This window comes from Hippocampus bargibanti, linkage group LG03, assembly GCF_051943395.1.
Source record: "Hippocampus bargibanti isolate YZ-2025 linkage group LG03, ASM5194339v1, whole genome shotgun sequence".
Lineage (NCBI taxonomy): Eukaryota > Metazoa > Chordata > Actinopteri > Syngnathiformes > Syngnathidae > Hippocampus > Hippocampus bargibanti.
In genome coordinates, this window is record NC_142736.1 from 16,731,639 (window position 1) to 16,747,418 (window position 15,780).

General features: G+C 39.9%; 2 protein-coding genes across 3 annotated transcripts in view; one reads left to right on the forward strand and one right to left on the reverse strand.

Moving 5' to 3' along the window:
* fn1b (fibronectin 1b) overlaps window positions 1-1,076 on the forward strand; it is a 41,705-nt gene extending 40,629 nt beyond the window's left edge. For both annotated transcript variants that reach the window (XM_088992270.1, XM_088992271.1), the window contains one exon: window positions 531-1,076. In XM_088992270.1, coding sequence (XP_088848396.1) covers window positions 531-608 — 78 coding nt within the window. In that variant the 3' untranslated portion in view covers window positions 609-1,076. The remainder of the gene's footprint in view (window positions 1-530) is intronic.
* Window positions 1,077-2,648: 1,572 nt separating this feature from the next.
* Window positions 2,649-14,886, reverse strand: atic (5-aminoimidazole-4-carboxamide ribonucleotide formyltransferase/IMP cyclohydrolase). Its single transcript, XM_088992272.1, has 15 exons — window positions 14,743-14,886; window positions 14,434-14,560; window positions 11,347-11,490; window positions 10,067-10,155; window positions 9,804-9,955; window positions 9,477-9,633; window positions 7,924-8,049; window positions 7,739-7,846; window positions 5,346-5,431; window positions 5,175-5,264; window positions 4,829-4,954; window positions 4,609-4,701; window positions 4,356-4,538; window positions 3,019-3,174; window positions 2,649-2,944 (listed from the first exon to the last, which is right to left on the reverse strand). Exons 1-15 carry the CDS (start codon window positions 14,759-14,761, stop codon window positions 2,825-2,827), a joined length of 1,776 nt encoding a protein of 591 aa, XP_088848398.1. The 5' UTR covers window positions 14,762-14,886; the 3' UTR covers window positions 2,649-2,824.
* Window positions 14,887-15,780: the final 894 nt, after the last annotated feature.

Here is a 15,780-nt window from a genome sequence, read left to right on the forward strand (position 1 = left end):
TTATATTTGCCCCACCATTATTTCCATGACTGTAGAAACTGTCAAATTATATTATAAGATGCATCGTACTGTACAGGTGACTGATATGTCAACACCTTGACATTATGCACGCTGGGTCCGAGAGGATATTAATAGAATCTGTGCTGTATGTCATGCATATTAGCATATTTGACAATAAAGCTGACTTTGACTTTTATAAAATTACTGCATTTGTTCACATCGGTTTACTACTGAAACAATTGGATTTTAAAACTTAGTTACACAATTTGGTATGAGTTTACTTTCATCACAAATATCTACTTAAGTTCTGCAATTAAGTATTGTTAATTTTTTTCATGTATTTATGTCATGATATAGTCTTTTCAAGGAAATACAAGAAGTCATTACAGTACATCGCACCTATTATACAAGTCCCCCCTAAAAAATTAAATTGTTCAGACAACTCGACAGCTGGGTAATTATGTGACCAGGAACAATGTGTCATTGAGTCCCATGTCACAATTCTGCTCCGCACTTCCATCTTCTTCCAGAACATTCACTGCCCCATCGAGTGTCTCCGACCGGGCCTTCTGGCAGATGCGCTGACGGTCCCGGATGCGCGGGAGTGAGGAGATGCCCGTCGGATAAACCGCTTTGCTCCCTCACTGTCCCGTTACTGCACTGCCTTACAACCGAGATGTCGTGTGGTCTGCCGTGGCACAAACGGCCAGGTCGTTTTCTGACACATGCTCATCCAAAGATGTTAAACTGCACTTCTGCCTGATCGACGTGATCCCTTCATTCATGACTATTTCTAACTTGGCGCTGTTTGGAGAAAAAAAGCCATTCTAGTATTTTATAACTCTTGAAACACAATTAGTTTTCTTTAACAATAAATATTTTGTTTCAAGGCATTCTGTTACTGCTGGCAAGAGGGGTCACATTGTCTCTTACTAATTTATCCCTTTAATTTCGTTGTGTGAATGCAAGTGGAATTGTAACTGTTCTATTTTTGTATCGTATTGTCCATGCCAAAGTTGTTTCTACATGACAGAAAGTCTCTTATTGTAATAAAGTTGGAAGGATTCACAATCACAGCAACGTAATGAGTCCTCACTTCAATGTTTGAACATTGCACGTACACACACACACACACGTACGTACATATATATATATATATATATATATATATATATATATATATATATATATATATATATATATATATATATATATATATATATATATATATATATATATATATATATATACACATATATATACATACACATACATATATACATATACACATACATATACAGTGAGACCTCAACTTACAAACTTTTTGTCTTACCAACGTCAAATTTATGAAAATTAAACCTTATAATAAGCACTATTTTCATAATACACACCCACCACGGCTGGCAGAGTGCTCTTCGGCGGAAGCACACGACCGAACAGCACCAGAGGTTAAGTTACCAACAGTCCTTATGGAAGGTGACTCTCCTTCCATAAGCCATCAATGACCATCAAAAAGGTAAATAAAACTATTTTACAGCAGTTTATTTCTTTAATTACATTCGTCATGTAATGCGCCTCTCTTTCCAAACAGCAATTCCCTTTGACCTTCGACCTCCAACGCCATTCCATCAAGCCATAAATGACCATCACAAATGTAAATAAAGTGACTTTATGATACAATGCAGTGTATTTCTTTCATTACAACACAATACCACATTTATTATACATAGAATAAGGTATGTTGTGTGTAGTTTTAAGGCTTATTTAGTTGAAAAGTATATTTAATGGAAACCCGGGAACGGATTATTCCCATTTTAATGGTTTCCTATGGGATTTTTTTTTTGTTGAGATACACACTTTGTCTGGGAACCAATTAAGTTCGTAAGTTGAGGTCTCACTGTATACATATACATATATATATATATACACACACGTGTGTGTGTGTGTGTGTGTGTGTTGCACGCATATATACATATACTGTGGCGTTCCTTATGCCACGAAGGGGTGACACAACTTGAAAACAAACGCACCCAGAGGAGGATCGTGCGGCACGAGCAAAGACACCTATGTGCTGCTTCAGTACCGCCTCGCCAGCCCGGTCCTGGCCTCACATGTCCTGAATGTGGCAGGATTTGTGGCTCCAGAATCGGGCTTCATAGTCACCTACAGTGGCATCGACGCCAGCGCCGATAACCACTGTCCAATACCCCACAAAGCAATGGAAGCGACGTCATCTTCGACTTCGATGGACTGCCAAGAGAGAGAGAGACATATACACACACACGCACGCACGCACGCACGCACACACACACACACACACACACACACACACACACACACACACACACACACACACACACACACACACACACACACACACACACACACACACACACATACATACATACATACATACATATATATATATATATATATATATATATATATATATATATATATATATATATATATATATGCGTGCAACACACACACATACACGCGCGCACAAATAAACACACACACGCAGAGTATTTGGTGCACCTCATAGTCCGGAAAAGATGGTATGAAAAGACTCCTCATCGGAAAAGAATTATTAGCTACTTCCCAGTACACTATTTTCCAATCACAAAAAAGAGACAAACACTTGAAAGATTTCAAATGTTTATTACAACAAATCGCCACGAGCTGCAATATGAACCTCTCAGAGTTTCACAAGCCAAGAATGAATTTCAAGTGTTTGCAAACCACAAGTGACGCAAGTGATGCATCCAATATCTTCAGTGACGGGCGAAAGGTGCCACTTCAATACAGTCGAGTTAAGTGCTCAGTGATGGAACAGTCGGCGTTTGGTGTGCACCAAAGTGATGCCCTGTTCGTTGCAAGCATTGATCACAACTTGGTCTGCAGCTGAACCCGAGGGAGCCGCGATGTACTCGACGCCGCTCTACAATAACACAGGGACATTAAAAGTACAGAACGTGGATGGCAAGTTGTGAATGCATCGTCGCATGTATTTACCCGTTTGGCCCGGTCGATGTTATCCCGGAAGGGGAAGAAGGCATCAGAGCTAACAGCCACCGCCTCCAAGGTGCTGATCCAGCTCTTCTTTTCAACTTCTGATAGAAGCTCTGGAACTTCCTCATACATTGCTTTCCAAACAGCCAAATCCGGACCCTAATGAAACAACACATATGTCTCGTCTGCCCACGCGTAGCCATTGGAATCAGTACAGCTGGATTATATGACAAACAGTGACAGTGAGACTCTTAAACAAACCAGAGCAGTTTCAACTAGCAAAATAAGCATTTTGCTGCTCCAGATGAATTTACTTAGCAGATACTGTAGGTAGGATTATATTGTTTTATTGTTGATGGTTTCTGTAATTGTGATGTGACGCATAGCGGATGAATGAGAAATGAAAATTTCCACCAATGTCTTTCTGTGACTCTTCCATGTGCACTGTGGCAAAAAAAACCTTTGAAAGGGACGCGTTTGATTTTTTGGAAACGGACATAGCGTGGGGTTAAAAAAATTAATACAAATATGAAAAACAGTTTATTTTAAAAATAACATAACTCGATAACTTCCTATTGATAGTTTTGGAAATGTTGACTCAATTTAATATTAACAATAAATCAAATATTCTGTAATTAATTTCAAAAGCATGTCTTGAATGTATGAATGTACATGTATATAAATATATTTTAAACTATCTTACAGTAAATCCATTAGCATGTTCAATGATAAAAACAGTAAATTACTGAATTCTTATTTTTTTTGTTCTTTTGACTTCAAGACGGCGCCACGAGAGTGGCTGCCTTTCCAGCAGCTCATGTATTTTGTTTTTCTGCTTTCATTCCTTTGCTGTTATGAAATGTAAATTTCTCCACTGCGAGACTAATAAAGGCAAATCCAATCCAATCCTATATACTTAGAAGGAAATGGCTAAATCCATGCAACAAATGTATTTGAATATAGAGTAAGAAAAATATGCAGTCATTTTTATTCATTCATTCATTTATAACCTTCTTGTTTGATCACATTAAGAAATGTTTATGTTGGTACATTCGTGCAACTACACTGAAAATGATTGAATGAGGTAAGACATGGTCGAATAAATTGCTTTTCAAATTACGCAAAATGATAAGTCTCCCGATGATTGCAAAAGAGATACACACAGTAAGGCATGAACCTGGACATTTTCGACTGGCTGGAAAAATACGACGCTTTTGAAATTGGTCACATTTCTGCATAAAATAACCATCACATGTGATTTGATCTTTTTCAAAATACCAGTGATGAAAAAAAAACAGCATCTGCAGTTTATTGGTGTCAAAGTTTCACGGAATCCATACCTCTCCAACGGTATCTGTGACATACTGGTCGATGGCATTTGCCATCTCCGCTCGCTTGACGCCACTGCGGAATTTCATGCGCAGCACGCGAGGGTGGTGCCTGAGCCACCAGTTATCGGCTTTGTCACCCGCCAGTCTGGTGCAGTGGATCCGAGACTGCTGCCCCGCACCAATCCCAATCACCTGTTAAACAAAAGCCGTGGTTACATATGGCTACTTTTGACTTTTTATTTATTTTTTTTACTTTTGTTACCTGTCCATCTTTAGCGTAGCACACAGAGTTGGACTGAGTATACTTGACAGCAATGGTGGCCACCGTGAGATCTCGCAAAGCTGCCTCAGACAGCTGGTCAACATATTTGCGAGTTTAGGTATAAGAACATATAGTGATTCAACTCGTGGACTATGCATACTAAGTTTGGGGGGTAGTGGAATGTTGGGGAGTAGAGTGAGGTCAAAACATTTGCACAAACCGAGCCCTTGGACACCACATTGCTGAAGAATTCTTGATTGATAACTGCGCTGTTCCTTTTCTGTTTGAGGTAGAGGCCAAACAACACTCGTACCTCAGTGTCATCAGGCTCGTAGTCAGTGTCCATCTTCAGGCAAGAAGAAAAAAGATAGAATAAATAGTTTTCATATACAATATTCATAAGTGGAACAACTGTTAAAATGTGATAGTGAACTTTTTTTCCAGCTATGGCAGCAATAAACTTGCAGACGCTGGCGCTCCATAAAATGGCTCGAAGTGCATCAGCGACTTTAACTTTTCAGACAGATTTAAAAGCAAAGGTTCAAGGAAAAAAACTAATCTGGCACCTGAAGCACACAATAATTTCCATTTTTCTTTTTCGACAGAATCCTGAATGCTTCCTCATCATAACCTGGCGCAATTATCCCATCAGACACCTGCAAGGGATGCATACATAAACAAGTGAGAAACCAAGCAAGGTTATTTCAATAACTTGGGCGTGACCAGGGTATTTTTACCTCTCTTGAAATAATTTTGGCAGTAGGAACGTCACACACATCAGAGACAGCAATGAAGTCTCCAAAAGAAGACATCCGGTCAGAACCTAAGAAACACAAATACATGTACAGTAAAGTCTCGTTATATCGATATTCAAGGGAGTCCGAAAAAATATCGATATAACCGGGACTATCGATATATCCGACCCTGTTTGCATGTAATTTTCTCCGTGCGTGCATATAAATAGTATCGATATAACCGGGACTATCGATATATCCGATATCGATATAACGAGACTTTACTGTATGTCGTATACATGACCAACTGCTTGACATCCAGACAAGCTACTTTTCCCAAAAAAGGGAGTACACTCCTTACACGTTTGTAAATATTTCATTGCATTTTTACCAGTGGGGACCACGTTCAAAAGATAACACACAATGCAACATTATCAGTTTACCACCTGTGTAATAGTTATTTGCAACTATTTCAACAGCTGGCAACAAAAGACAGTACAGGCCTCAGTGAAAATTTTCAAATCACACCTATTTAGCAAATTTCATTTTCCGGAGTCATGGGAATCATTCGTGTTACAAGGTCTACAGTGCGAATGGGAAGCATGCGTTTTACCAGTGTTTGAAATAGCGTCTGCACGGTGGCCCGCGGCATACAACTATTATGTCGGGCGCATAACTTTCAAAACGACTCGGCCCGGGTGGCTGACAACTTCTTCAAGAAAAAAACCTGTGTTTTTTTTCCAAATCAGACGTTTGTTTTATTCAATAAAGCAAAAGCTACAAACAAAACGCTACAAGCCAAGTGGACTCCTCTTTCTAAGCGGCTTTCAAAACACTCAGGTACACTTTACAGTCAAGGTATAGTCCGAAGCACGAAACAGGCTTCTGATTGGCTGCCGGCGCCGAGTATGCAAATTTCCAAACGAATGTTCGTTTCAAAACTCTCAAGTACAGTATGCAAATTTGCATACTCGGCATCGGCAGCCAATCGGAAGCCTGTTTCGTGCTTCGTAGTACACCCTGACTGAAATGTGTACATGAGAATTTTGAAAGCCGCTAAAAAAGAGGAGTCCACGTGTCTTTGAGCGGACAACCCAATGCAAACATTGCATTGTGCAACATAACGACAAACGACATGCAAGGGTGCATTTGTGGTAGGTACTTCCTTAATAAAAAAAATCCTTTATACTTCTGCACCATTGTGTTTTTTTGCGATTAGTAGTCTTATCGTGTTTCAAGTTGTGAAAAATGGGGCAGGCAACTTTTCAGAGTTGTCTGCCCGGGTGTCCGCTAATGTTTTGGCATGAGTTTCAGACACTGGTGTTACATTTGATGTTATTTCTCATGGGGTCAGCCATCAAGTGCTCAGATAATTTGCGGCACGTGCCATCGAATGGTGGTCCATGTGGCTCCCAGCTCAGAAAGAAGCAGGCAAAAACTTTGCTGATCATTATTAACATAACATTACATCATTAGAAGACTAATGACTGACGACATAAACGCCGTCTCTTGTGAGCTGATGAAACATAGATAAACCTATTTTCTACTTGGATACTGTTTGCCAGACCCAAATTTTATACCAGTACTAAAATGATGACTCCAAAAACACGAATCATTATCAAAATGCACTGGAAGAAGAGCTCATCTGACAAAAATGAAACTAGTTTTAACTCATTCGCTGCCATTTCCAAATGTATTCGGGAATTGAAAAGTGTGACATGGAGTGCCATGACTGAATTTGTTCAGGTTTTGGTTTTTCTTGTAGGGGGTGCAGATATAGCGCTGGTCAGACCTCTGGCAATGTTTTTTTTCCCACGAGGTGGCAGCATTTGCCATTTGTCCATGTTAGCGCTTTGTGCCAGTTTCGGCTATTGTTAATGTGAATGAGTTAATTGCATTGATTCAACTTATCACCAGGTAAAATAATTACAATGAGTCAAATAAAATTTAAAATACATTTCCTACCTTTTAAAAAAGTGTGTGTTAAAGATGAAAAAAAAAAAAACATTTTACACTTAGAATAATAACCACCGGTGCTATGGCTATTTTGGTTCAACAGCTGTAAACAATTCCAAACTATACCATGTATATGCCCTACTAAAAAAATTAAATAAATGTGTGATTAATAACTATAAAAAAACAAGGAGCAGTGTTTTGGGAGCACTGGTCTAGATAATAACGGCTGCGTATTCCTTTATTATGGGGGAGGGGACAATAAATGTACACGGTTATATACTGTTGACAAGCTGCACTGGAGACTTGTACACTGTAGCCAAATGTGTTTTTTTTTCCAGTTTGTGACCAAAATGATCATATATTTTTAAAAATGTGAGGGGTGCAGTAATTTTTGAGCGCTATTTATTGTATCCGAAGTGGTACTTTGTTATGGGTCAAACCTCTTGCCCTGGCATAGGCGGTGGCCAACGGGCTGAGATCCTTGAACATGTCATGCACCATGCACACCTTGGCCTCCTCCTCAGTCAGAGGAACTCCTACGGCAGCTCCTTCACTCAAAAAAACAACAAAATCAAAAAGCATTATTCCATGCTCTATCCAAATTGAATCAGTCTTTCAGCTTTACCGGCTGGGCTGACGTGTTTGAAGGACGCGGCGGCGGCCAGGCCGACGGCGCTCCTCAACTCGCGGACGAGCTGCCACGCGTTCAGGGCATCACACAAGTTGATGAAGCCAGGAGAGCCGTTAACCACTGACACAAAGTAAAACCAAATCAATGGAATACATTTCGAGCTTCTTTCTAAACACGTCAAATGAGACATGTCAAGAAAATATTCGGATTAGCCATGTAATTTTGCTTTAAGGATATAGCAAATCATTTATAAATTCTTCATATTAATTAAAAAATACCTTCTAATGGTTTCATCTCATAATTTATATTATTACATATAATCAAGCACATAATTCTACAACAAATCAATTTTGAAGAATATCTGTTTACTTTAAAAACATTTTTAAAAGGTGAAACAATTTTACATACTGCATCACTACAATTATTCATTTGATTTTAGTTAATTTGCTATGCATGAAAATATTTTTAAAAAATTAAAACACACACACACGGTTAAATCTATAGCGCATCTAAGGATGTTTATCCACCTATTTATTTTATTTACAATAAATTCATCAAATGAAATAAACGTAAAATCAGAATTTCACATGATTATCAAACAAAGAAAGAAAAATGTGAACTATCAATGAAAAAGTCTGGACACATTGTTTTACGTTATTGAATGAGAAATTGCAAACTTTTGATTCCCAGTGTATAATTAAATTCTGGATTTTACTAAGATTTTTTTTGTACTTGCAGGTAATTTAATAATGATCTGATAAAATAAAGTATGGTATTTTCTGGAATACTCTGCTACAACAAATGACATTTAAAAACCTTTTCCACACATAAGGTGCACCACATTTTCAAGGGGCACCTTCAATGAATGACATTTTAAAACGTTTTCCATACATAAGGCGCACCGGTTTATGAGGCGCACGGTCAGGTTATGAACAAATATTTTCTTTCAGGTGCGCCTTATAGTGCAGAAAATACGGTAATTGTTTACTGCATGTGTAGAATTGTTTTACCGTCTTCGTTTGTCAAAATTTAATTTCACGATTTATAAAGAAGAAAAACATTATTGCAATGACCCAATGCCCAAAATAAAATAAATTTTAACGATCCAAATTTAGGATAAATGAATGCAATAAGTGTTGTCATCAAATGGTGAGTATAGTTTTGCCTTGTTTGAATGCTGCTGTGCCAATGACCATTTTGTGTTTGGGAGCCTTTTACTGAGCATCTTCATCTCTATTAAGTTCATAGATTTGCTTGTTCTGTAGCCACAAGGGGACACAAGTCAGTGTCTTCTTGTCCCGGTCCCAAGCCCGGATAAATACAGAGGGTTGTGTCAGGAAGGGCAGCCGACGCAAAAGCTTGGCCAAAACAAACATGCGAATCAAGCCTCTGAAGATGGAGGACACTTATTCGCTGTGGTGACCCCTTGATGGGAAAAGCCTCTTGATGGTGTGAACGCATGGTGGGCCGCATTTCGTGGCCTCACCTAAGTATGTCATCTTGTGAGAAAAAGAAAGTCACAGCAGAAGCGAAAGTCAAGAGAGTACCTTTGAGCGGGAGGGCGGCGTGCAGCGTGTAGAGCTGGGCGGGGGCTTGGTGCGGGTTCATGCCGTAACGCAGGGGCAACTGGGAAACGCCACGGCCGTACTGCCCGCGAAAGTAATCTGATATAGCGTCATCGTACTGGGCTGTGTGAGTGAAAGCCTGAGAAAGAAGTAACAAATTGAAGAAAAGGTCAAATATCAAAAACAAGTCTAAAAGGGAGAGTGAAACATTCCTTTACTTTCCGCATATGGTACATAAACCACTCCTAGCCCCCAACACCTTTTTTAAAATTAAAAATGTCTGAATTGAAAAGCTTTTTTTAAAAATACTTTGAGAGCCAGAGTCCGCCGTGTTTCCATGGAGGTATCCTTGTCTTCAGAGCTCTCCATCTCCATGGCAACCAGTGAATAGTCAGCAGGGTCACACACAATTGTGACCCGTGCATGATTCTTTGCTGCTGCCCTCAGCAAAGTTACTCCGCCTCATTAAAAGAGAGAAAACGAGCATTTTTTTTTGACATTCATCTCAAGCAATATTATGTTTGTCAGGGGTGGTTACATTACGAAAGTCCCATCACGAAAATGCGACTCACCAATGTCAATCTGCTCCACAGCGTCTTCGACTTTCACATCCGGGTTGGAGACAGTTTTGACAAAAGGGTACAGGTTGCACACGACCACCCTTTGAGGAGCGCACATACATGACATCAATAAGCCATCAGCTACTAATTCATATTTTTGCAACTTTCACCCAGAGTTATCGTAGATTTTTATGTGATTATATTTATGGCTCCTACATTACACATCCACCCTTCCATTTTCTAATGCGATTATCCTTACATGGATGACATGATAGTTTGCCATTTGTTGACAGCAAGAGCCAGACAAGCATTGAGGAATTATTTTTTCAAAATGTTTTAATGAGTTTAACATACTGTTGTTGCAGAGTATAAAGCGCACCCCCAATGACTGGTGTATTTTCAAACTTTTTCCATATATAAGGCGCACCGGACTATAAGGCATACCACCAATGAATGAAAAATAAAATTCCAAATAGAATATATACCGTATTTTCTAGAATATAAGGCTCACCTTCAACGAATGACATATTTAAAAATCTTTTCCATACAGAAGGTGCACCGCATTACAAGGGAAACCTTCAATGAATGACATATTTTAAAATGTTTTCCATACATAAGGCGCACCGGATTATTAGGCCCATCGTCAGTTTTTGAAAAAATGTATTTTAGGTGCGCCTTAGGTGTAGAAATTATGGTAAGTATAGAAAAGTGTTCCAAATACAGTATAAGGCACACCACATTATAAGGTGCTTCAATAGAGGCTGGGGTTAGCACTACTTCTTTTACGGGGGGAAATGGAGTCAGTGGCTGCTGACAGTCGTTGCGAGACCTATTGTGGCTCAATATTACTTTACATATAGGGCGCACCCGCAGATAAGGCGCAGGGTCATCTTTGGAAGAAAATTAAGGCTTTTGGGTGCGCCTTGTATACCGGAATATACACTACGCAATCTCCACAAGAATGCACATCTTGAATCAATCCAAGTCAAAGAGCACTGAAGAGACGACATTACAGGGCCAATCAATAACCTATCAGTGACACTAATCAGATTCATTGCTGACTTCTAACAAGTCAGCTGACAACAGAACCCTCCTGACCTGACACAAACCAGAGTCACAAGACCAGCATATGGAGGCAGCACATTTCCAATTATCATGCTGCTGAAAGCAACCGCACGTGCTTCCTGCGTTGAACATTTACACAAACGTGCATGTCACACACAATGTGTTCAAATTGTGAGCATGTGAAATAGTTCAGTGTAATGTGTTCTTGAGGCTGCTTGTACTCTCACCTGACCAGGCTGTAGCCCAACTTGTTCATATCTGAAGTGTCACTGGCCATTTTTCTGGCAAGGATGCCACCGTGGACTGCGGGGTGGAGGGTCTTCACACGGCCTCCCAGCATCTCTGGGTGTCCAGTAAGATCAGATACATCCCTGACAAACGCACACACGCACCCACACACAGTGTAGGGCAGGAGAAGACATAACACAACATATTAAAAAGGATAATCGTGTGATGCCACCAGCACTATTACTGGCATGTAGATGCACATTAGTGCAGTTTTCCCCCTCTACACAGAGTACCCCTTTTGGACAGTTTGTTCATAATTAAACCTTAATGAATTGTCTTACTAGAAAGAGGACAAAGACTGCACGAAGAAATGAATCTCCCAAGAGAGCAAAATATAGAATAAATATATACTTCAATTTATTTTGGAAATAAACTAGCAGATTTATAGTTTAGAGCAGGGATCCCCAACCTTTTTTACGCCACGGACCGGTTTAATGTCAGACAATATTTTCACGGACCGGTGGATAAATACAACAAAATGATACGACAGGCATGGAAACTGTTTCTTTCTTTTAAATATAGTAATAAATGTGAATCCATTGTGTATTTTTATTCAACTTTATTAGCAGAGTCCTGGTAACATCGCGCCAACAACAACATATGTAACATGTCTCTGCCTCTTAACACTCAATGGTCACCATGGTAATGTTTAAATGTGCCTTCAAAATAAGATACACCACAAAAACAAGTGCAAAGCGCATGAAAAAAAAATCACTACAACTGAATCAATGGGACCCCTGAGCGCGTTTCTCTGCAACGAGACGGTCCTATCTAGGGATAATGGGAGACAATGACACCCGAAGCGTCTTGCTTATGTCCATTCTACTCCGTAGTTTTGTTTTGGTTGCTGTCACTTCAGAAAACCCCGCTTCACACATATAAGATGTCAGAAACTGCAATAATATAATATAATATTTCAGTGTGTTGTGGCGATCTCGGGGTATTCTGCCATCACTTTAATCCAGAACACCGGCAGAGTTGTTGTCTCAAACATACTTTTAAATCCGCCATCATTTGCGAACTCGAGCAGTTGTTCTTCCTCTCTCACAGGCATGCTGCTGGATTAACCTGGTTTGTTGGCAAATGGGTTGCGGATCCATTCCTTGTCATTTCGTGGCTGGGAAGTAGCGCTCGAACACTTTTAATAGCAAAAGACAGGTGCTCGTGCATCAGCTGGGGGAATGAAGGCTCGGGCTCAGTCTCTTCCAAAAACCCCGCCAATGTTTGAAACATGTCAAATACACCACAATTCACGCGCCGTCCCCACAAAGTCCCCACAGTTTGGCTTTAAATGCAGCTACTTTATCAGCCAACTTGAAGACAGTTGTCATTTTCCCCTGAAGTGACAGATTGAGTTCGTTGAGCAGGTTGAATATGTCGCACAAGTAAGCGAGCTTTGCGAGCCATGCCTCGTCACTGAAAAGCACTGCAAGCGGCGCCTTTTTTTCCCCGAGAGAAATCTCTGCAGCGGCTCTCGTAATTCAAACACTCTGGCAAGCCATCTCCCTCGGGATAACCATCTAATTTCTGTGTGTAAGAGAAGGCGTCTGTGTTCCATCTCCTGACAAAGCTGCTCAAACAGGCGCGAGTTAAGGGAGTGTCCATTCAATATGCATTTTTCAAAATAAAAGATAGTTCGGACTCAGATAAGAAATAAAACGGAAATTATGTATTCTTTCTCCGCGGCCCAGTACCAAATGACCCACGGTTGGGGACCACTGGTTTAGAGTGCACACTAGTTAGTCGTCGTCTAGTTAGTCGTTTTGTCTGAATCACAACTTGTCTTATTTGCCAAAGTTGTTCTAATAGTTCTATGTATTTTAAGTTACTTAATCAAGATTATTGATCTTCATCTTATGATCCATGAACCAAGATATTATTTGACCTCAATCAAGGGACAACTTTGGTATACTATTCACTTGGCCTGGCGATATTTCTTTATCGGCTCGAGATATCAGTGATGTGTTCTCGCCACACTTGGTTTGCATTTCACTCTCGTTACAATCGATTACATTCCCACTGCCAAACATGGCATATGGCATTGCTTGCTGAAAAAAAGTATGGCTACTTAGCGCCTTGGGGCACCATTTAATTGAATGCACCGGCAGATGTGATATCCTATTTCTGTTGCAATATCCTATTTCTGTCACAATGCATGTCATCGTTGACTGTCACCATCATTTGGCAAGTTAAGAAGTCTTACTATGCAACACATTGTATTATATGTATACTCGATCCATGCAGAGTGAATAACGGTGGGAGTCAATACATTAAATGTCCATTCACTGCATCAATGCAGACACAACCATCGACATTTGTGAGGATGAGTGCATGGTTAACTGCTGTGTTTTTCAACCCACACAACACAAACATCCGCATTTGGATCCGCTTATAGTCACTACGGTTGCGCATGGACAAACTGGTAGAGAACACAAACAACGATGCCTTTAACAAATACACGCACACAATCGATCACTGAACACAACACTTGGGTTGTGACATAAAATTGTTAATTGGCATTTCAGCACAGTTGTAGTACAGGGGGATTTTTATTGGAGACTTTGCACCGATGGCTGTGGGTTAAAAAGCTAATAAACGACATTATAGACAACATCGACGATTGATATTTTTTCTCTTTTAAAATAACCTTGTGTTTCACTGAACCGGAGATATTAAATCTTATGCATGTCATACATCCCTACTTATTACTAGTGAGATGAAACTATAAGTGACAATTTTGGTGCTACTGGTTAGTGTCAAAGGAGCTACTAGTGCGTGTCACATGTCTACTAGACTAGTCTGGCCGAGTTGCGATACTCGTGCACCAGCGTAGTTTGCTAATAGTCTACTAGTAGGACAAAAGTGGCATTATTAATGGAATATTTGTTAGTATTGTACCGTAGCACTACTTTTCTGATTTCTCTTACTTGTCAGGTCAAAAAGTATACAAGTTCGAGGACCCTGAGGTTCGTATCAAGGATGTAGATGGAATTCTCCACCAAGTTTTCATCGGCCGCGTGGTGTACCTGACGTTCAGTCCAGCATCCCGCAGGGCTTTGGCTGTCCCACCTGATGCTACCAGACCCAAACCCACGTCCACGAGCCTTTTGGCAAACTGCAGTAGTCCAGTTTTATCTGACACGCTCAACAGCGCTGTATAAAATACGTGCATAAAAAGTTGGTTATTTTCCAATCTCGCGGAAGTATACATTTCGCGTAAAAAGTAATCGCAACGTCTGCTAATGTTAGCAAAGTTAGCAACACAAATCAATCATTGTTGGGGCAGTCAATTCATTTAAAAAAATACACAAAATTTAGAATGGGAGAAACCTCACCGAGTTCCGAGGAAGCCATTTTAACAGCCAGGTTGTTAACTCGTAACGAGCACAGAATCGAGTAAAGGTTCTTGTGACGTGACCAGAGTCACAATCGGAAAAGACCCTGAAAATGCTTTGCAAAACTTCTTACGGCTTCTTCATTCGCTCATCATGTGCTTCAAAAAATGCTAAATCCCGCCCACGTCAGCCTAAACGATGGGCATACACGAGCGCACCCACGTGGTCATTTGAAAATCCAGGAAGTACTGTATACACCCCTAAAACGTAAAAGTAAATAAGGCGATGTTGAGATCTTCATCGCCTTCGCGATGCATTTGGGAGAATAAAGAGTCGAGATGGTCCTTATTGTTTAGATCAGGGGTGTCAAACTCATTTCGCATCGCGGGCCACATACGGCCTAGGGGAGATGTCCAGTGGGCCGGACCGTTAAAATTATACCATACTCTGCTAAAAATAGCAAAAATATCATGTATTTCCTTTGTTTCGGTGTAAAGAAGCACAAGAACGTTAGGAAAATATTGACATTTAATGAACTATCCTTTTACAAAACATTTCATGAAACACCTCATATTTCCTTAGACAAATGTGCAATTTACTTTTATCATTCACAAATATGCATTGCAACTGATCCCACTGATTGTACAAAGGCACAAAACTTTAATTGGTACTGAAAAATATAGTAATGCACTTTAAGATTAAATGAGACTTTTAAAGAAAGGGAATTTTTAAACCACTTACACATACGCATATAAAATCTAAATGTAATCCCTGCGCACACTTTACAAACTAAGGAGAGTGATTTTAAATGTGTAATGAAGAAAGTGTTCACCTGCCCTGTAAATCTGTAAACTTCATACATGAAACATACATACACATACAATACATACTGAAATTTTATGGAGTTGTATGAACAGTAGAATTCCATCACAGAACTTTTGTTTTGAAGCTGCTGACTAACATTAAAGTGTGGTATGGCAGGCTGTGGGTAATGTTGCTGTCGCTGAGAAGTTTGTCAAACTGACGATGGTTCAGACC

Coding starts and splice junctions, on each gene's coding strand:
- atic (XM_088992272.1), bottom strand. Junction 4,955..5,174: donor GAAATTATTGTGTGCTTCAG/GTGCCAGATTAG, acceptor TCTTGCCTGAAG/ATGGACACTGACTACGAGCC. Junction 4,539..4,608: donor GCTACGCTAAAGATGGACAG/GTAACAAAAGTA, acceptor TTTGTTTAACAG/GTGATTGGGATTGGTGCGGG.